Source organism: Apodemus sylvaticus, chromosome 1, assembly GCF_947179515.1.
Source record: "Apodemus sylvaticus chromosome 1, mApoSyl1.1, whole genome shotgun sequence".
Taxonomy (NCBI): domain Eukaryota; kingdom Metazoa; phylum Chordata; class Mammalia; order Rodentia; family Muridae; genus Apodemus; species Apodemus sylvaticus.
In genome coordinates, this window is record NC_067472.1 from 128,236,251 (window position 1) to 128,257,823 (window position 21,573).

Consider the following 21,573-nt stretch of genomic DNA (forward strand, 5'->3'; position numbering starts at 1 on the left):
GACATGGCTTGTGTATCCTAGGCTAGCCTCAAACTTCTACATAATTAAGGATGACCGTGAACTTCTTAGCCTCCTATTTCTACCTTCTGGATGGAGATGTGTGTGCCAATACTGTGTGTGTGCTGCTGGGGATCAAATCCAGGGCGGTCAGTCTCCCGTGCAGTTGGCAAGCACCCTACCTAACAAGCCTCATTACAGCCCTAGCTGCAGGTTAAAAACTATGTTTTAGTATTTTATGGAGTATTTTTCCTGTTTGCATGTCTGAGTGCCACGTACTAAAGTCAGAAGAGGGCACTGGAGACTCTAAAACTAGAATTAGAGACAGTTGTGAGCTGCCACGTGGATGGTGGGAATTGAACCTGGATCCTCTGGAAGTGCTCTTAAGTGGTTATCTATCTCTTGCCTTTAGCCATGGGTTTTGTTTGAAGATCCAAGAATGGGAATATTTGGAAAAAGGTCAGGGATAGCAGAGCATGCCTGAAATCCCAGCACTTGGGAGTTGAGGTAGAAAGGACAGTCACTATGAATTTAACTAACCTGTCTCAAAAACAGAAAACAAACCAAGAAACCTGAAAGGGCCAGGTGTGCACACATGCTTGTAGTCTTGCATCAGGAAGCTGTGAGACAGGAAAACTGTAGTGTTCCAGGCCAGACACAGGTAGAGCCTGTCTCAAAAAGTCACAAAACTATAAAAACAACGCAGAAAAAGAAGCTGGGTATAGGAGAACTCATCTGTAGTCCCAGCCCTTCACAGGTAGATCTGGGCTACAGAGACCTTGTCTCAAACAATGATAAAACCTGCCCTTGGGGCTTGGAGCAAGTCTCCCCCAACTGGTCAGGTGGCTGAAACTGTCTTGTAGTTCCAGGGAGGGAGGCATGCTCTCTGGCATGTGACCAGGGAGCCTTGTGGGACCTCCTGGGGGGGGGCCTCCAAGGGCACCGAGAAGAAGCATGTACAGCCACCTCACTAAAGAATAGTCATTTATTTATAATTATTGCTAAGTAAACTTCTCTTTTAAAACAGGAACATAAAAACACAGTAGGGCTCTGCACAAGTGGAATCGCTAAACAGTTGGTTTCTCTACACGTCAAAATAAGTTAGAGTGGAATTCGGCCAGGGCTTGAGTCACCCTTTTCGGAGGCCTGGGAGCGGTGAGGCTGGAGCCTTGCCAAGACCACCTCCAGCTCCAACTGTGTGCTGTGCTGTGCCTTCCTCTCCGCTTTGCCAGGGCACAAGGCGAGGGTAGGGTGAGTATGGCACCCCCAGGGGGTTGTGCCAATGGCAGGCTGGGAGACAATCGGAGACCTCACCCAGGCCAGACTTCTCCCTTCTGTTTCCAAGACCAAGGCCACTGCGTTGGCAGGAGAGGGGGGTGGGGAGGGAGGAGGAGGAGGAGGAGGAGGTACGGGGTGCTTTTTGGTACCAGGGGAGAAAGTCTTTGTGGGAAGAGGTAGTTTGCAGGGGTGATGCCTTCTGCTCAGCAGGAGAAATAAATGTCTCGTACAGTGACACCTAATCACTGCCACCTGAGGGTCATCATGACGGGCACCTGGGAGGCCAGGAGCCATGGGAAGCCACACTTGGGCCACTGGGTCCCCCCTCACCCCCAGTCCTGAACAGTCACCCTGAGGCCTGGCTTGGTGTTTCACTTAGGGACAGGCTTGGGGGCAGTCACACTGCAAATCAGTGCCCTCTGCCCCAGCTGGTTTCCCACTCTTGGTTTCTCAGCCAAAGCTGGTGGCTTCATCTATGCCTTTTTGGGGTAAGCCCTGCCTGCTCCTCCCCTTGGGGGGCCTTGGGATTTGTGGGCAGGGCTTATGAATGTGCTAGACACTACCTGGGGGACAGAGATGGGGGAGTGTGGACAGGGGAAGAGAGCCAGCTGGCTGGAGAAGGCCAGGGCGGTTCTCTGCCTCCCCTTCCCACCTGCCTTGGCCTTCCGAGGCTCCCGGCAAGCAACACACCTGGGCTGTGGCAGGTCCCGCAGGCCTCGGTGCTTTAGGAAATTCGGGAAGCAGGAAGCACACACAGCACAAAAGAAAGCCGAGGCTTGGGCGAACCAAAAAAAAAAAAAAAAAAAAAAAGACAAAAAAAACCAAAAAAACAAAAAAAACAAAACAAAACAACAAACCAAAAACATTCTCCATCAAAGATGATAGATAAGAGAGTTGGAAAGGAAAACATAAATTACCTTCAAAATATCCTCACTTGCTCAAAACAGAATTCTTTTCCTCCCTCCCTATGGTCTTCAATTAAATATTTGTTCTTCCTTGGGAGCCTGCTGGGCCTCTGCTCACCCAGTCCTCACAACGCCTGCTTGCTCATAAAAAACAAAACCAAAAACCATTCTAGTTCCCCTCTTCCCACGGGTGGTCCCCCTTGGCTTCCCGAGGACGGCCTCTCTTGGTCCCAGACAAGTGTCACCCTGCTCCTCCCCACTGGCTCAAGGGGCCTCCACCTATCTCTGTTAATGTTTGCCAGACGCAAGGCATGTCCAAATTTTGCTTTCATGAGGACCCTGATGATGGCACCTTAGCTGGGGACAGACCAGGATGCGAGTTGTTGAAATGCATATTCAGGACATTCTTTCCCATGGGGCTGAGGCAGGGGAGCTCTGCAGGATGGCTGGGAGGGTGCTCTGGAGGCTGGACTCCCGGCTCTCCCACAGGCAGGACCAGGGCTAGGACCGCATGCGTGCCTGTGTGGAGCAAGGGGAGGCCCAGGAGGTAGAAGGCAGAGTGCCCTGCCTGGCTCTTGAGTGACGGGAAGGGAAGAGGTTCTTGGGTCTGAGCAGGGTTGGGGTGGGCAGTGCCGGCCAGTGCAGGAGCTCATATGTCCTTAAAGGCCAGAGTCGGTGAAGAAGAGAGACAAGACCCGGCTCAAGCATTCTCTTCCTGGAGAGCGCCTCTATGCCTGAGGTGGCTTGGAGAAGAACTCTAAGTCTGTGTCCTTAAGAGGCCTCACTAGTATTTCCCCTGCCCAAGCACAGCAGCAGGCCAAGGAGAACCAGATGTGGACCTCCTGGTTACCTTTCCCTCACGGGGATGCCTAGGCCGGCGCCCAGCTCCCTGCAAGGACAGTAGTACAGTCTGCATTTGGTCTGAAGGTCCCTAATGGTGCAAATGACTGAGGGTGGGGGGAGGGGGCTGGGCAGTGGACAGTAGCTTGGTTCTGGGCTGCAGAGGGGCAGCCCTCAGTATGTGGGTCTCACCCCGCGCCCTCCCCGCCCACTCAGCGGCCTGCTATAGCACATTGTAGTAGGCCATCTCTTTCATGGCCTGCTCAGTGAGGGCGCTGGCCTCCGCGCTGCCGTCCACACTGCTGTAGGTATAGGAGTTTTCCTCGAAGTCTTCCATCTCCTGATGGTTGTCAAGTTCAGAGGGGTCAGGGCCTGCCAGCTCCATCATGGGGTCTACAAGAGAGGTGCACAGTTAGGCCTAAACACAGGGCACCCCAGCGTCCTGCAAGAAGGGGGGGGCGGGGGAAACGGAAGTTCAGCCTCCGTTTCCTTGGTCTTCACTTCCAGGCAGTTACAAACCCTGCTGCTGGCTGTACAGGATGGGCCTTGGACAAAACAGATCCTGGGCCTGCCCTTGACCTCTGGGTTATGTTGCCTTGTCCCTGCCAGGTCACTGAGCCCTCCTAGGTCATCTGGGATGTCTGTCGCTGGTTCCCCCTTTGCTATGGGACTCATGTAGTGCCCACTGCATGCCAAGTACTCCCCAGTCCTCACCTCATCCAGTGTTTGCCTGCAACCTCAGCGTGCAGACAGCAAGGCTGATCAACTTCCCAAAGTCATCCCACAAGTGCCCCCGTGAACTTGCAAAGCTCTACCTCGGAGCACTGGCAGGGGTGGTTTCTCCACATTACTGAACCAAACCAGTCCTACCCTGGTCCTGGGTTCTCCAAGGACAAACTCAGCCAAGGTAGGTTGTGAAAGCATCCCTGGAGACAGGAGGAGGTCTGAGAGGGCCTCGTAATTCTGTGAAATTGGAATCTTACTCTAAAGCTTGCTGCCGTGACATGAGCAGAGCACCTCCTGAGGAGACATGGATTGGTATGAAGTGGGAGCTGGGGAGGATGGCAGGCAGGGATGGAGGCTCACCCGCAGAGGGCGTTTGCCCCTGCCTGCTTTAGAAATCTGGTGGTTAGGGGGAAACAGACCTAACCCAGGCTCGCTCTCTCTCTCTCTCTCTCTCTCTCTCTCTCTCTCTCTCTCTCTCTCTCTCTCTCTCTCTCTCTCTTGAGACAGGGTTTCTCTGTATAGCCCTGGCTGTCCTGGAACTCATTCTGTAGACCTCGAACTCAGAAATCTGCCTGCCTCTGCCTCCCAGACTGCTGGGATTACAGGTGTGCGCCACCACCGGCTCATGGTAGATATCTTAAACCTTGGCATCACTAACATGTGAGCCATGATCCTTGTGGTAGGCCACTGTAGGCCATCACAGGGTCCTTCAATCGTCCCGTTTGATGCTAAGAGTATCTTCCCAGTTATGACATCCATATGTCTATTCCTGAGGGTCAAATTCACCCTCCTTCGCCAATAAGTGGCTTAGGAATGAATTGGCATGTAGCCCAATTCTGACCACTGGGTCAAAAGGAAATGCTTGCTGGCAAGGAGGACAGATTTTGTCCCTTTCCTGGATGTGCTGGGAAGCAGCGTTCTGGTGGCTACTGTTATACCTTGAGTGCAAGAGGAAACATGCCAGCGAGTGCTCTGGGCTCTCATAGAGGCAGCCTAACCCTGATGATATTCATCTGACTTTAACTCACTCTCTCTCTCTCTCTCCCTCCCTCCCTCCCTCCCTCCCTCCCCCCCCCCTCTCAGACAGGATTTCTGTTGTTGTAGTACTGGATGTCCTGGAACTTACTATGTAGACCAGGCTGGCCTCTAATTTAAAGAACTGCCCCCCTTTGCCTCTCCAGTGCTGGGATTAAACATGTGCTCCACCACACATGGCTTTCTTTCTCTCTTGATGTAGCTCAGGCTATCCACAAACTCAGATGACCTTGGACTTTTGGTCCTTCTCTACTCCAGAATGCTGAGATCACAGTGGTGCACCACCACAGCAGATTTAGAGGGTGCTGGGGTCAAACCCAGGACTCCTGCATGCTAAGCCAGCACTGCCCACTAAGCCATCTCCAATGCTTCCAAACTGCTGAATCTGAACCAAGACTGTTCTCCGTTCAAAGCCTACTTATGTCCCACCACATCCCACCACTGCTTATTACAGCAAATCAAACTTCAGGCCCCCACTTTATCTCCATTACGTCCATTGCTTCAGGCAAGTACCTCAGGCTGGCCTTGAACTCCGCACAGAGTTGAAGACTGGGTTGAACTAGGAGAGGCATACGAGCATCCAGCTGCTCTAGCAGCAGGGCTAAGCATTCCTGGAAATGAGGAAAGAGATTGTTCCCCTCACCCCAGAGAGCCAGGTTTGATGGCTTCAGTTGTTTGCAAAAGGTTGGCTTGGCCTCTGCCGGTGACGAGCTACAAGGCAAGTCCACTGCAGTAAAGCTCTCAAACGGATGCACAGAGAACAGTCCCAAGGGCTTCAAAACCCAAACCCCAGCCCTGCATCTGGGGTCCAGACCCAGCTATCAGCATTAACAACAACCTTCAGTCGTGCTGCAGAGACAGCTCAGTGTCTAATGCACAGGGCATTCTCTCACAGCCCCAGGAATGATTGCCAGCAGACACCACCATGGCGGTGGTGTCTGCTGTAACTGTAACACCAGTTCCATCGGATCTGACAGCCCTCCACCCCCACCCCGGACTCCACTAAGCAAGCCTGTGGTTCACAGACACACATGGAAGCAAAAACTCATACACATAAATGTTAAGGGAAAATCTTCAAGTGACTCTCAGGGGCTGCCAATTTGAGACCTTATCCAATAAGGTATCTATATCAAAGCTATTCAAAGGAAAGCTATTGGAAATGTGATCTCCTCACCCCCTCCTAGAGACGGCTGGGAGCCCAGCAGTTTATGCCAGTTCTGGGAAGGTTAGTCAAGGAACAGAGAGCCTGTAGTAATGAGGATTCCCGCTCAGCAGCAGGTCTGGGGCAAAGCTAGGCCCACGTCCACTCCAAGGGGCTACCGAGAGCACCCAGATGAAGGCTCTAGGGCGCCTGCATACCTGCCCACTCAGCCATAGCAAGGCTTCGGAAAGACTACCTAGGACAAGCCAGTGTCACCTCTGCCAGAACTCTAGGCCATCTACTGGCCATATGCTCCAAATGCAATGTCCCTAGCCATCTGTAGTGGCTCAGTGGCCCACCTAGCTGCTGCCAGCACGCTGAAGGCTGAAGGAGGAACCTCTGCTGTCCCCCAACCCCTCCCCGCACCTGTACAGTCTAGGCGGTGGTGCAGACCAGTGGTCAGCTCTGCTGCAACCAGACAGAGTTGGGGACATCTCCTAACAGTTGCCAAGATGTAGCATCCTCCAGAATTCTTTCTTTTTTGTTTAGAGACTGGGTCTTATATAGTCGAGCTTGACCTGAAACTTGTAATCCTGCCTCTGTATCCCAAGTGCTTGCATTATTATAGGTATGTGTAGCTGCACCTAGCCTCTCTGGAAATCTCTCTCAGACTATTGTTATTAGCACTGCAGGGTCTCACTCGATAGCCATGCTGGCCTTTCAGTGCAGTCTTCCTGCCTCAGTTCCTAAATGCTAGAATTGTGTGTACTGCCGCCGTACCCACATCTCCTAGATCTTGGGTTCTGTCTTAACTCTTTTTCCTTTTTCCTATAGTTATTATGTTGTTTCTCTCATAAAACTTGCTGGCAGGACCGCCTGTCCCTCTCTGACTGTGGCTGTATTCTCTCCTGTGGGCACCATGACTGAATGTCTGAGGCTCCCCACATGCGCTCACTCAGGAGGTGTGCACTTGTGCCTCCCACCCCCACCCCCACCCCCACCCCGCCACTTTCTCACCCACTTCCAGTTATCATGGCACCTCTTCATAATGACGAGAGAGATGGCCACCTAGGGCTCTCACGCGCTATGATCAAGTTGCCTCATCTGTCTGCCCTATAGGCAGTTTCCGCTATAGGAATAATCCCAAAGCCAGACTCCCTGGGAGGGTCACATGAGGTACACAGCACTCAACATGTATAAGTTATTGTTTTATTGTTTTTAGTGAGCCCACGTAAGTCCTTGGAAGAAGACATAAATACCCCCCCCCACCCGTTACTGCCACGAGGGCTCTCCAGGTTCCCCCTCTCTCCAGACCTGAGCCCACCTCATTGACGTCTCGGCCTTGGCCAGCCTCCCTACGCCTCTAATTGGAGAGGAGACTCCTGAGTGCGCCATGCTGCTGTCAATCCTGCTCTGCCCACTGCGCACAGCCCACCCACCTTGGCTGTCCAGGCTGATGTCCATGACGCCGTGTTTGACCTTCATGTGCCGGCTCAGGTTCCCTTTGAGGTTGAACTTGCTGGAGCAGTACGGGCACTTGAATGGCTTGCTGCCTGCGTGCAGGTGCATGTGACCCAGCAGGTTGTACATGCGGTTGAAGGATTTCCCGCACACCTGGAACAAGGAGGGTACCAGAGGGCTGCGGGGAGCCTGCCATCCAGTCCACCCCCACCGCACACAGCATGCGTCCCTTCCTCTGCCACCACAGAGAGAGGAGAGGGAAGGGCGCTGCCTCTTACATCTCCTGCTCACTCAGAACCTGTGGCTCACATCAGAGCCAGGCCCCTGCAGCGTCTGCACCACAACCTTCACTCTTCTCAACTCCCCAGAAGTACAGATTCAGGGTTCAGGTCCCCACCAGCCCTCCTCCCCAGCCCCTCCAAGCCCCGCCCCGCCCTGACGCACGGCCAGGTGGCTGTGGGAAGTGCCCCATACCTTGCACTTGAAGGGCTTCACAGGCGAGTGCACAATCATGTGGGTCTTGAGGGTTTGCTTCTGCACAAACGTCTTGAAGCAGATGTGGCACTGGTAGGGCCGGACGCTGGTGTGGATCAACATGTGGCGCTTCATGTTGGCCTGCAGGGTGAACTCCCGGCCACACACCTCACACTTGAACTCCTTCACACCCTGTGGGAACAGAGGAAGTACTCAGGGTTGGGGCACTAACAAGGTTGGGCCTGGGAAAGTCCTTTTCTAAAAAAACCAAAACTTGGTTTTTTGCATGTGTGTGGTGTCTGCCACAGCACGGGTGACCATCAGAGAGCAACTTTCAGAACTTCCTCAGGCTCTCTTCTTCCGCTATGTGAGCAGCAAACTCGGGTTATCCGGTTTAGTGGCAAGCCTCTGGCAGGTCTGCTGTTCCAAGCTACCTTCCAGGATAAGGCAGACAGATTATGTGTCTTCTCACCCCGGCCTGCCAGGTTGGTGTGCAGGCAGATCTGATTCAAGCCCAGCACAACTTATCAATAAAGGCCAGGGTGGGGTGAGGGTGGGTGGAGGGAGATGGCTCAGAGGCTATGGGCACTGACTGCTCTTCCAGAGGTTCTAAGTTCAGTTCCCAGCAACCACATGGTGGCTCACAACCGTCTGTAACTCAGTCCCAGGAGTTCTGCCACCCTTTCTGCTTCCACAAACACACAAGCAAAACATTTCTATATGTAATAAGTAATATATAAAAGCTGGGTATAGGAGCACAAGCAGAGAGATCTGAGACCAGCCAGGGAGAGCTGGGAGTCTCTTAGCAGTAGAGTGCTTGTCTACCAAAGGCCATGCCCTGGGTTGAATCACCAACACTCAGAAAAAGAATAAAAACCTTTGTGCACCGGAGGAAAAATAACCAACACTCAAGTATGCATAAAGTTCTGAGCTGCAGCTGGTGGCACCCGCCTTTAATCCGGCACTCAAGAGGCAGAGGCAGGCAGATCTCTGAGTTCAAGGCTAGCCTCATTTACAGAGATAGTTCTAGGATAGCCAAGGCTACACAGAGAAACCTTAATCTTGAAAAACAACAACAAAACTGTGAAGTGTGAAGCCTTCGTGCCCTTCCATCAATCTCCTGAAGGTATGGAGAATCACCTATAGCTGGACAACAGCAGACAGGCGGAGGCCCCTCCCTAAACAGACTCAGAGGATCATTCAGTGGGGTTTGGAATAGCCCAGCTTTGATAGACCTCCCAGCTGATTCTTATCCCGGACACGCAGACCCAGGAGACACCAGCTCCAGAGCAAACTGGCTGGTCGGGACTGTTGCATGACTGCTGACGGCTCATCGCTCACTCAGCACAGGACTAGGGTGCTGTGTGTACAAGGGATGCTGGGAGAGAAGGCGGGCCACAGGTGGACACTCACTGTTCTGCTGAAGAGAACCGAACTGGGACAGATGCACATCTGTGGTTACAGCTGCCGTCAACTACTTAATATAACATGTCTGCATTATGTGTTTTGTGTGTGTGTGCGTGCGGGTGACTGAACCCAGGGTATTTATGATACTTTAACAGACCCCGTGTCTATTCTCTTAGCAGCCAGGTGCTCTTTCTTGTTACGCACCCTCTTTATCCTTGTGACAGGGCGGGCCACATGACCACCAGGGGGCCCCATTAGAGGGTTGTGAGCACAGGTGCATGGGGTACACATTTAGGCACTAACACGGATACCTTTGGGGTCTCTTGGCACTTGAGTATGGTAGAGATCTTGACGTCTCCGAGTAGAGGAAGATGGCAGATACACAGCTACCCATCATCCCTCACTCATACCCTTGCAGGCATTAATAATCAGTTACAGCTTTATTGATGAGCCCAGGTTCAGTGTCTTAATCTTTCTTAACATTATATATTAGCAGCCACCACAACTGACAGGTCAGCCTTGCCAATGGTCCCTGCGCTAGCAGAAAAGTTCTGAAGTCTAGGCTGGAGAAGTTTGGGCTCCTGGCCTGGTAGGCTCACTGTAGTGTCTACTGTGACACTACAGGGGACCACATGGTAGGGGACTACTCATAGCCTTGAAAGGTTACATTTGGAGGAATCTGGGGGTCAGCCAACTGCTAGGATGGACGGTTAGGTCTAAGCGGCCCCGTTCCACCTTCCTGGGGAGAAGGGAGGTGGGGATGTCTGAACAGTGAGGGGAGGAGAACTGGTGACACGGCAGGGGAGGAAGAGGAAGTTGGGTGGAGCCTGGGTCCAGCAACTGGTCCCTGAGACCGAGGCTACTCAAGTGCTCATCTTCGCACACTGCTTTGCTCGGGTAAACGTCGTCCGTCCCTTGTACATTTAAGATATACATATCCATTTTATGTGCATGTGTTGTAGCTATGCAAATGTCTACACGGCATGTGTGTGCTGGTGCAAGCAGACGCCTTGAGAGGGTATTGGATCCCCCTGGAACTGGAATTCCAGGAAGTTGTGAGCTGCTATGTGTGGAAGCAGAAAACCAGACCTGGGGCCACTACAAGAGCAGCAAAGTGCTCTTAAATGCTGAGCCATCTCTCCAGCCCCCTTTCTTCTTTGTGTGCATGTATGATCATGTGTGTGAAAATGCATATACGTGCACATGTATGTGTGGAGGTGGGGTCAGCCTCAAGTGCTGCTCCTCAGGAGCTGTCCCATGGAGGTCTGGAGGTCGCTGCCTAGGCTAGAAACCTCCAAGGTTTCTATTTCCCCTGCACTGGGATCACAAACGCACGCCAGCACGCCAAGTGTCTTACACAGGTATGGGGTTGACCTCAGGCCCTTATGCATCCATGGCCCCATCTTTTACATTTATGGCTGTGTGTGTGTGTTGTGTGTATATGTGTGTGTGTTGTGTCTTAGGTGGCAACTAACAGGAGTCGGCTCTCCTTCACCGCGTGGTCCTGAGGATCAGGCTTAAGTTTCTCAGGCTTGGCAGCAAAGTACCTTTACCCACTGAGCCATCATGCCGGCTCCCCACTCCACTGATCCCGCTCCTAATCAGACATACTGAAGGGGAATCAAAGGATTTGATACACTCTTGTGATCCTCTGAATCCCTGGTCAGAGCATCTACTACGACTCTCTCGGGTCTCAGATCCAGGAAACAGGGAAGGACATGAGTCCTGTGGGAGTTCCACAGACAAGTCACATAAAAATCTTGTAAATTCTCCTCTCTCTCTCCCTCCCTCTCTCTGTGGCATATGCTTGTACACATGTGTGTGGGTGCAATTGTCCCTGTGGTGTATGCTTGTACACATGTGTGTGGGTGCAATTGTCCAGGTGCAAGCACAACTGGAAACCAGAGGCCGATGCTGGCAAGTCTCTTTCAACTATTTCTCCACCTTATTCTTTGAGCCTTCCTAGTTTGACTTTGTCACCTGCCCTCCCCTCCTCCCCCACCCCCCCACCCCCGGGTTCTGCACAACCACCCAACCAACCTTTTACAGGTGTGCTGGGAACCTGAACTGGGGTCCTCACGTTTGCACAAGCACTTTACAGTCTGAATCATCTCCCTGGGCCTCAAAAACACTTTGGAGAACACAGCAGCCCATGGCAGCTTATATTCTCCTGTAACTCCAGTTCCAGGGGTCTGATGCCCTCTTCTGGCCTCCAAGGGAACCAGGCACACACTGCAGTGCATGCTCACACACATAAAATAAAAATACATCTTAAAAAAAAAAAAAGATTACCTGTGCACCACACCTAAATAATCCCATCCGGGGCTCTGGAGCACATCAGAAGGAGAGCGGAGAGTGGCAGGGAGGACAGCCATGGCCGATGGCCTTACCTTGTGGGTGAGGGAGTGCTGCTTGAGGTGATGGATCTGGCTGAACTCCATGCCACACTCAGTGCACACGAAGGGCCGCACGTTCTGGTGCTTGAGCATGTGGTTCTGTAGCTGGCTGCGGTAGTGGAAGGACTTGTCACACTCGAGGCACTGGTAGAGGGTGGGGCCCTGGTGGGAGGCCAGGTGGCGCTTGAGCTGGGTCAGGGTGGAGAAGTCTAGGCCGCACTCGACACAGACGTGGCAGCGGCCACTCTCGTGCTTCACCTCGTGGGCCTTGAGCTCGCTTGGGTAAGCGAAGCCGCGGCCACAGAAGTGACAGCTGTAGGGCTTCACCTCCGAGTGCAGCAGCATGTGGCGTTTGAGGTGGCTGGTCTGAGTGAAGGCCTTGTGGCACACCTGACACTTGTGGGGCCGTGTGCCCTGGTGCGTCAGCAGGTGCGTCTGCAGGTGGCTGGGCTGCTTGAAGAGCTTGCTGCAGTGGGGACACGAGTGTGGCTTGATGCCGTTGTGGCCCAGGATGTGCGTCACCAGATTATACTTAGATGTGTAGGACTTCTCGCACATGCGGCACTGCCAGCGTTTCTGGCGGTCGCCCGCCTCCACTAGGTAGGAGTCATCGATCTGCACGTTGATGTCCAGCCGGTCCAGTTGTGCCTTCTTGTGGCGCTCCACTGTGGAGCCTGCCGTGTCAGCCTCGAACTCGCTGGGCTCCTGCCACACGAAGCCCTGCTCTGGTTTGACGAGTTCCGGCGGTGTCACGTTGGGAGGCTCAGGGTTGCTCAGGGGGGCCAGGTGGGGTGGCTCAAAACTACATTCAGTGGGCAAAGTCTCTGGTCCAGGTAGTGCCATGCTGGGCTCGGGGAAGCCATCCCGGGCTGGATCCGGGAAGGGAGGATCGAATGAGGCCATGTCCAGCTCTGGCCTTGGAGTTCTCGGCAAGTGCCGGAGTGTCCGGGGCTTGCGGCTGAAGGCGCTGAGGTCAATCATCTTGACGGCACTGCTCTGCACCAGGGCCTCACAGGCACTGCTGGCCACCTCAGCAGGGGCCTCTACAGGGCCTGGGTCTTTGTCATCACCAGGCACAGACACCTCATACACCTCCTGTTCCTCTTCCTCTTCTGCCTTCTCAAACTTGACCTTGGGTACCAGCCTCACCGGGGGCCGGGTCTTCCTCCGGGTGTGCTTCTCGAAGGCTGCCTCTACCTCTAGCACCTCCTCTTCTGGGGGCTCTTCCAGGGCCCGCCCATTACAGGACAGCTGATAGATGTCGGGCCCTGGTGGTTCTGGCTCCCCCATGGCTGTCCCAGTCAGTTCTGGCCCTAGGTCTGGGTAGAAGGCCTCAGCACTTATGGTGGCTCCAAAGAGCTCATTTTCTGAGACCAGGCCCAGCACAGCAGCCTGAGCCAAGGACAGCACCACCACAGCGTCCGTCTGTGTCCCTGAGTCCATGAAGCCCTCCATCCTGCGGCGTCTGGCTACGAGGGCATTTCTGTAAGAGAAAAGGGAGGGTTAATACTGCTAATCCCGAGCCTAGTAGGCACCAGACTCATCAAGGACAAGGGTCCAGATAATTTGGGGTGTCATGACCTAATGTCATGACCCCTGCCTTGAGAACAGGATATGCTTGTAATATGGGGAGCAAGGACCACCTCTGTGTGTCTCCTCCATCTCTGAGAGGCTCTGGGTGAGCCTCACCTCCTGCTTGCCTAAGTCTTTCTATCCGTAAAACAGGAAGGAGGGTGGATTTCAGCTGTGATTCTTTTTATTTGAGACAGGGTCTCACTATGTAGTTGTAGCTGGTCTAGAACTCTTTATCCTCTCGCCAAAGCCCCTCCTACACCCTACACCCCCCCATGCTAGAATTGCAAATGTGTGGCACCATATCCACCTGCCCAGGGATTCGTGTGCATTCAGGTGTATGGTGTATGCACAAATGCCTGTGTGGAGGCCAATGTTGGACCTTTTTTTAATTTTTTTTAAATAAAGATATGGTCTCTAACTGGACCTGGATTCCCTTGCCTCTGCCTTCCAGCTCTGGGGTTGGAGGTCTGTCTGCCTGGACCTCCCTCAGGTTTGTGCAGCAAGCCCTTTACCCACAGAGCTACTTCTTTAATTCATGCCCAGTGGTTCTTAAACTGGGTCTTACAGGGTCTCATGGTGCCCTCAGAAATATGTTTCAAAATGCACAAATATGACCCTACTCTTTTTTAAAAAACAAAACAGAACAGGATCTCAGTATGTAGCAGAGGCTAGCCTGGAATTTGCTAGTTTACAGCCTTAGCCTCCTGAATGCGGCGATTACAGTCACACATGTGCCTCCACGCCTGGTGATTTATGAATGGGGTTGAATAGCCTTTTATTTTCTCTTTTGCAGAGCTGGGGATTGGACCTGGGCTTTGAGCATGCTAGGCGAGCGCTCCTCCACAGAGCCATAGCCCAGCCCTTCTGTTTTAAACACTAATTACTCCATTATTTTAAGAACCGATTAAAAAAAACCCACCCACTCAAAATATAACGTGCCACATTTCTAACACGCCAAGAGTCCCACTGGCGGTGCTGCCAGAGTAATTAATTTTGCACAGACCCTGGGAATGCACTGTGAGGTGTTAAACAATTGTTCCCATCAGTAGTGTGGCTGCATGAATGGGGATTTAAAATATATATGTGAAAACAATACAACGTGCAAAAATAAATTAGGCTCTGAGTGAGACTGGCTTCAAACACGGGCTACCACCGGTCAGCCCTGATGCTAAACGGTTTATCATACAAGACATTGTTTTTCCTAATTAACTAAATGCCATATGCATATATATACAAATATACTGATCAGAGGATAGCTTTAGCTGTCTGTCACTGGAGCTGTGTCTTGTGAGACCACTGTCTGACGTGAATGGTAAAAACCGGACCCCAGGCTCATGGTCGTGGTCCCATGGTCTCTGATCTAACAGGTTCATGTAAGCAATACCACTGGCCCTCCGTCCAGTCGTAAAGCTGGCCAACGTGTCCTCCTTTCCCCTGGCTTCACAAGCACTTCGAGCCCCACCTTTGAACAGGTGCCCTTCCCCAGCAATTGCTTGAGTGCTCTGCCACCAGTTTCCTGGCATCTGCCTGCTCCTGCGCCCGTGCCAGCCTCCCCAGGCACGCCCGTGCTGTGGGCGCCTCCTCCGGGGCTACAGATATTCTCATCCCCACGCCCTGCTCTGGCTCAGTTCCTGACACACTCCAGAAAGAGGAAGGCCACTCGCAGGGCGGCTCCAGCCTGCCTTACTCCTAGGGCCAGCGTCCGGCGCATGGCCAGTGGACAGCCCTTCCTCAGGAAATCAGTCCGGGCCTGGCGCTGCCCTCCCCCAGCACACAGCGGAGCTTCCTCTTCCTGAGTGAGGCTGGCTAAAAATACCCCAGACAGGAATCCGGCCTCCTTGCAACAGACACGAAAGATTAAACTATTAAGCTCAGAGTGGGGCTCTGGTGCAAGGGGTCACAGAAGAGTCCTGCCAGGAGCTTCAGGTTCCGTCTGGAACTGCCCAGGGGGCTAAACTCACTTCCGGTCAGCCCCGACGCCATGCCCGGCTTCCCTTGGCTAGGATCGTCCGCTTCAGTCACTTGTAATTGGTTACAAAAAGGTCACTTCTGTGCCTCAGTTTCTCCATCTGAACAAGGACTGCAAGTACACAAGGAAGGCACAGGGTTCCCAAGAACATGCTGTAGGCAGGACAAGGATCTTAGTTAATTACAAAGCTCTGAATGCCAGCAAAGACGATAGCTTTATCATCCTAGATCCCCAGAAAGAAGACAGTCTCCGGGCTGGAAAAACTTTTTATCCTTGGGCCCCAAATTCCGCAAAGCTTTGGTGACTGCAAGGGTAACTGTCAAGAACTCCGAACTCATAAAATAATATTGCTAAATCCCCTTGGGTAGAAGGTGAGTGAGGTGGGGCCTCTGTCCCCATCAAGCCTACAGGACACCTGCTGGGTCCTTCACAGCCACGTCCAATGCCCACTGGCCACAGCAGGCGTTCCTAAATCCGCAGGACGACGTCAGTGCCAGCCATACCAGCCCATCCCAGACACAGCACCAGGCTGCTGCCGTGGCTTTGAGCAAACAATACACTCAGCAAAAATTTTAAACTTCCCACAAGGCAGAACCCACAGGGATTGGCCAATCACAGCAGAGCCTGTGCTTGGAACTCGGCACTGGAGGCGGGCCTGACAGCGCTCGCCTGAGGTCCCGGCGCTTGGAAGGCGGACTAAGTTCAGGAGTTTGAAGTCATCCTCAGCTACATACCAAATTTTGAGCAGACACAAGAAACAAAAAAGAGTCACAATAACAAAAAAGAATTTGGGTTGAGGGCTGAGGTCAGCGCTAAGTTGGTCACGCTCCACTGTGTCTCAACGTTTCTTCATCCCGCTCCTATGGAGGCTTTCTGACTTGAAACAAACACAAGAGACAGTGTGGCTTTCCTCAGAAGCCCAGATGCTACACCCACCTCCCACGTTCCCACAACTCGAAAGAGTGATGCGCAGGGCCTACTTCCCATGCAGACAATGGTATGACCACCGATCACTGGCCAACCCTGCCTGAGTGGGGTGGGGCATGAATGTGGGTCTGCTTTCCGACTGCAAGAGAAGTCCTGCAATCAACCACGCAAGCCGGGGTCTCCAAGGAGCCACTCCTTCGTGTCACACATACAGGATGAGAAACCAAGTCTACAGCCCAGGTCACCTGGGCCCAATCATCCCCTAGGAACAGGCGGTCTTGACTGTTGTCTGTTCTGGCTGGCTGTCAAAGGAAGCTCACTCAGGAGTCTTTGAGGGCCAAGGTTGGGGGCCTAAGAACTGTTGGTGGCAGAACCTTGTCACTACGGAGGACTCCATTTAACCCTAAAACAGCCTGCCTCCACAGCCAGGGACTGTCCTGCAAAGCCCCGGTGACTGGGGTCCTAATTAGCAGGGCAGAGCTGGGTTGCACCAGGCATCACTAGCATCCAGGGGGCTCCAATTCCAAGGCTGCCAAATCCGGAGCCATATCATAGCACAGTGCAGGAGCTGCCCAGGGCCACCTGTGGCCAGCAGAGCTTACAACCCGGTGGCAGGGACTGAGCTCTGTATGGTCTGGGCTCTTGGGATCGCCATGTAGGCTGTGCATGCATGAGTACAGATTGTTTCTGCCGAGTGTGTGTTATGTGTGTGCAGAAGGTGCTCTGCTGACAGAGAGGAGAGAAGGACAGATTCTAAGTGACCTGCCACTCTGCCTGTCGGCCTGATGTACAGAGATAAGTGTGGGGGAGGTGGCCTCTGGTTCAGTGTCCCTTTCATCCTCTTGGACCTGCCTTTTGGTTTAGTTGTCCCCAAGTCCCTTGGCTCCTTCTCACAGGCTACAGCCCTTCTGTTTGATGCCCAGGCCCAGACTGCTAAAGGCAGAAGAGTCCCCAGGGGATGGCATCACTGGTGGCAGAGGGATGTGGCAGGGACCTGGGGGGGAGGGGGTATGGCACTTGCATTCTCAAGGCAAGGCCTTTCATTATCACCTGTGCTGGGGACTCAACCACAGCTCGTGACAGTGTCCAAGAGAAAGAAAAGAGCTTTGAAGGACCCTGTGTTCTTCCAAACTGTGTGGCTAATGATGGGGGCACCCATTAGTGTGGCACCTCGGTAAAGCTCCTCCCACTTCTCGCCCTGCCTCTCCTCTCCCCAGGGTGTGGAGAAGGGAAATGTTAAAGGCATGGATAAAGAGCCGCTGCCAGAGTGCAGTAATGCAGGGAGTGGGCTAAGAGAGAGAAGAAAAGGAGAGGGAGGAGGGAGGGAGGGAGGGAAGGGGAGGGGAGGGAGGGTAGAAGAGGAGTGAGATAGAGGGGGAGGGAGAAAAAGAGAAAGAGCCTGTGGAGGACGAGAAACAAAGGCCCGGAGGGGGAGGGGACGCAGAGAGACACAGAGGCCCAGGGCTGCCCTATTTCCCAGGGCTCAGCATCACCTCTGGGCCAGAGGGTCAGGCCTGACCCTGGGGAGGGAGCAAAGTCTCCCCTTTGAGACCCAGCAGCAGGCTTCTCCACCCCACACAGGGCCCCAGGCTCTCACTGTTACTCCAAAACCGCTTTGTGTCTTCTCCAGCTTCCTGAGGACTGATAACGCTCAGGGACCATGGGCAAGTCACCTGATGCCTTGGGGTCTCATTGACCCCATCTATAAAACAGACAAGAAGCCTACTTGGAATCTCAGCGTTATGAAAACCTACAGCCCACGTCCTATCTGCCGGCCACATGGGTCCTCTCATTACAGAGCCTTCCCTTGTTACACAGGGCTCTAGTAGTTCCTATCTTCCAACCGAGACCTCCCTCATACCCCTGCTTAAAGACGGGAAGGCTTGGCCAGGAGCTGCTTTCCCATGCCTTCAATCCTAGCACTCTGAGTTCAAAGTCAGGGGTGTTCTGCAGGCCTCTGTGCCCACTAACTACAGCAGACTTAATCTGGTGATTATTTCCTGAGAGCCGGGAAGGCCCTAGTCCCCAGTGCTACCTGAGCAGTGACCAGGGCTGATACCAGGAGGCCCAGTTTGCCCTTGGGCTCCTTCTGCTTGGCAAGTCATGAGGCCACTCAGGCTTTGGTCTCCACTTCTCTGGTAGAACCAACTAAACTGACACGTTTACCAAGTACCTCCCAGCCCCAGCCGCTGCTCTGCAGTGTGGATAGCAGGTGGGGCCAGAGATCTGTGAGGGCAGGAGGGGGAGCCTCCTGTGAGAGGGAGAGGCTCTCAGGGAAGGAGAGGGAGGAGTTAGGGTTTGACACTCAGACCTCTAGAAGGTGGCAGCGACCTGGGTATCAGCTGTGGTACTGGGAGGAGAGGCAGGCCCCAGGGTGAGGCAGTCCAGGCAGCCAGAAGGGAAGCAAGTTCCTGGCACACAGCTGAAGAAACACTCCTGGGAATTCACCTGGTAGCAAAACCTCCCTCTTGGCTTCCTCCTGTTGTTCCACAGTAGACTCAAAGGTAAAGCACTTACATCTATCCTCCTCAGAGAAGAGGAAGTGAAAACCCAAAGCTTATGCAAACCTTCGGTTCCTTGCCAGTCTCATTTCTGTCAGCCACGGGCCACCCACAGCATGGAGGCCCAGCGGAAATGTAGCTGTGGTCTCTCCTCCTCAGCTTCCCCTTTCCAGAGGTCCAACTCCGCAAGTTGGACAGGAGCTGGGCCACAGAGCGCACGAAGGTCTGATACATATCCACCCCTGCTCTGTTTGGACAATGTCTTACCAAGGCTGGTCTCGAACCTGTGGACTCAAGGGATCATTCTACTTCATCCTCCTGAGCGCAAACCACCCACGGCTCAGACCTCCCTCAACAACCACTGGATCCTACTCAGTCAGCCCTCCCAAGTGCTAGGATTACAGCTTTGCACCACAACACCAGGCCCTGGGCACCACCACCACCTCCTCCTCCTGTCCTCCTCCTTCTTCACCACCTCCTCGTCCTTTTAAATAAGGCCATTGAGGCCAAAGGGAGGAGCCATGGGTAGAAAGGCAAGGATGCCCATCACGGCCTGTAGCCTAGATACCTCAGCCTGCTGCCCAAGGCTGCTGTTCGTTCTCCTGCTGGCCCCCAGGCCCTCTCGCGCTCGATGGTTCCTGACTAGGGCCTTTGCCCATAATAACTCTGTCAGGAAGAAGCATTACCCAGGCATCAAGAATGAATGAATGGGGGCTGGAGATGGCTCAGCGGGTAACAGTAGCAGCTGCTCTTCCAATGGACCTTGATCCCCAACACCTGCAAGATGGTTTACAACTGTCTAACTCCAGTTCCAGCAGACCCAAGGCCACCTCCTAGCCTCTCCAGACACCAGCATACACGTGGGAAAGGAAAGGAAAGAAGGAAGAGTGATACTAAGGGCCCCTTACTGCTCAGCCATACATGGTGAACAACAGAAAGAGGAGTTTTGGGTTGTTTTGTTTGTTGTTTGAGACATAAAAAGCAAACCCCAAGGCCCCTGCGCCACACCACTAGAACTGATGTGGGATTGTGAGTTCTGGTACACGTTTCTCCAACAAAGCAAACGTAACACTCCTGCCCCAGGATTGTGGGCAGGGCACTGCTCTCCACCCTGGAGGGTCCAGTGGATGGAGCAAGGGCCAGTCAGCCTTCCTGTGGGGAGTGTTTCCAACCTGAGAATTCTGCCAAGACAGCTGTCCCTGCCCTCAAATGCTAAACTGAGGGTGGGCGGGGCAAGGTGTCCGTCCTCACCTGGCACCCAGTCACTTTGTGTTTGCGTCAGTGGACCTATGTATGAGCCCGCCTGGATACCGTGCCAGTGTGGCTCCTCGCTGCCTGCTTCTGCTCTCTGTCTCAGACCTTGCCTGCAAGTGACTTGTGCACGCCTAGCTCCACACACCAGCAATGCTCTTTCTCATTCCTCAACTTTCTATCCTTAGTTCCGGTGTTGCATCTGCAGGAAATCTTCCTCATGCCTCCCCGCCTGCCGAGGTCCTACCCTCTAAATTCTCAGCAAGGACAAGTTTAATCCTTTTCTAGGACTTTCCCCAGCCAGGTGTAGTGCTGCACACCTGCAAACCCAGCCCCTGGGAGTTGGAGGGTGGCCCCAGGGTTCCGTAGGGATTATGTCTCAAACAACAAACAAACAAAACAACCCCAAACTCCTCTTTCTTCTTGAACTTTATCATAATGTTTAAGGACTTGTGATTGACCTATTTATCAGGACAACTCCTGGCCTAGTATCTGAGATCCCAGTTAGAGGACTCTCTCCAGGGGCGGACACCTGGCCTGTGTGCTCGCCCCATCACCCCAGCAGCACCTTGTGAGAACAGAGGCTCAAGGAAGAAGAGGCTGCTGCAGGAACTCAGCTCGGAAGCAGCCATATAGACAACCCCAGCCTGGCCTCCCTTTCCCTGAGTGGCAGGACTAGTTCCTCTTCCCAGGGGGAGGGACAGCAGGCCTCCTGTATCCGTGAGACTGCTTGATTCTAGAAGCAAAAAGCAGACATAGGGTCTCCCCGACAAGGATGCTGTCTGTGCTAGACCCCAAGATCCCCAGCTTAATGTAACAGGGAAAAACAAAACTTCGGCTCACAAGTGCAAGGGGCGAAGAAAAGAACCACAGAAGACTGGCTGGCTTTGAACTTTGCTGGGCCTTCGATGAGTCCATGTGAGCGCTTCTCTAGGAAGGGGGGACAGCATCTCCAACCTACAGATTCGGAATCTAAGGCAGTTCCTGCGGGCAGGGTGAAGCAGGCTCCCCAGAGTCTCTCCACTCAAGTCTGGACAGGACAGATTTCGGGGTCACATTTCCCCTCCTTTGCCAGCCCATTGGGACCGAGGGACCTCTCACAGCTTCCCTTCCTCTTCATCTAGCCTCCTGTCCGGCCCCTCCTCTGCAGAGTCCTCTGCCTTCTCCATCCTGTCTTCCTCTCCCTCCATTCCTCCCCTCTTCTGTTTCCATGGCAACCCCATCCTCCGCTCTGCTCTGCCACTCGGTCTTGTGTTCCCATCTCATCTCTTTCTCCTCTTTCATCTCTCCCGCCATTGCGGGGTAGAGTCCAGATCTCCCCTATGTCCCTTGTTTCTGGCCTCTCGCTCCCATTCGCTCTCTTTTATCTCTCTCAATGTTCTCTTGTCATCTCAGAGTGACATCTATTTATCTCTTGCTTGAAAATTTAAAAAAAGAAAACGAAAAGAAAGGGGAAAAGAAACTCTTCTGGGTCGGCCCCAGACACCTTTCCCCTGAGCCAAAGGGTTGGCCCGGATTACAGAGGGGAAGGGAGCCTCGAGGAACTTCTGCCTGCCTTGAGAATTCTCCTTTGATTTCAGCAGAGGAAAGAAGAAAACACACAGTTGGGGGCGGGGCTTGCTGCGAGAGGCCCCCTAGAGTAAGTAGCCTGAAGTACCCTCAAGATGGAGCAGGGCCCAGAATTCCCCAC

The 21,573-nt window shown here is 53.4% G+C and overlaps 1 protein-coding gene and 1 long non-coding RNA gene across 8 annotated transcripts in view; one reads left to right on the plus strand and one right to left on the minus strand.

Annotated features, from left to right (window-relative positions):
- LOC127667225 (uncharacterized) overlaps positions 1 to 21,573 on the plus strand; it is a 400,922-nt gene that overhangs the window by 196,637 nt on the left and 182,712 nt on the right. The window lies entirely within an intron of this gene.
- The window catches only part of Znf710 (zinc finger protein 710), a 69,802-nt gene continuing 49,631 nt past the window's right edge, over positions 1,403 to 21,573 (minus strand). For 4 of the 7 annotated variants that reach the window (XM_052160049.1, XM_052160051.1, XM_052160087.1 and 1 more), the window contains exons 2-5: positions 11,655 to 13,143; positions 7,858 to 8,049; positions 7,362 to 7,536; positions 1,403 to 3,413 (exon numbers count right to left, since the gene is read on the minus strand). In XM_052160049.1, the coding sequence (XP_052016009.1) occupies positions 3,244 to 3,413; positions 7,362 to 7,536; positions 7,858 to 8,049; positions 11,655 to 13,143 (2,026 nt within the window). In that variant the 3' untranslated portion in view covers positions 1,403 to 3,243. Of the gene's footprint in view, positions 3,414 to 5,294; positions 5,393 to 7,361; positions 7,537 to 7,857; positions 8,050 to 11,654; positions 13,144 to 15,196; positions 15,357 to 21,573 lie in introns of all 7 variants that reach the window. The other 3 variants (XM_052160078.1, XM_052160069.1, XM_052160050.1) reach the window with 2 other exon arrangements.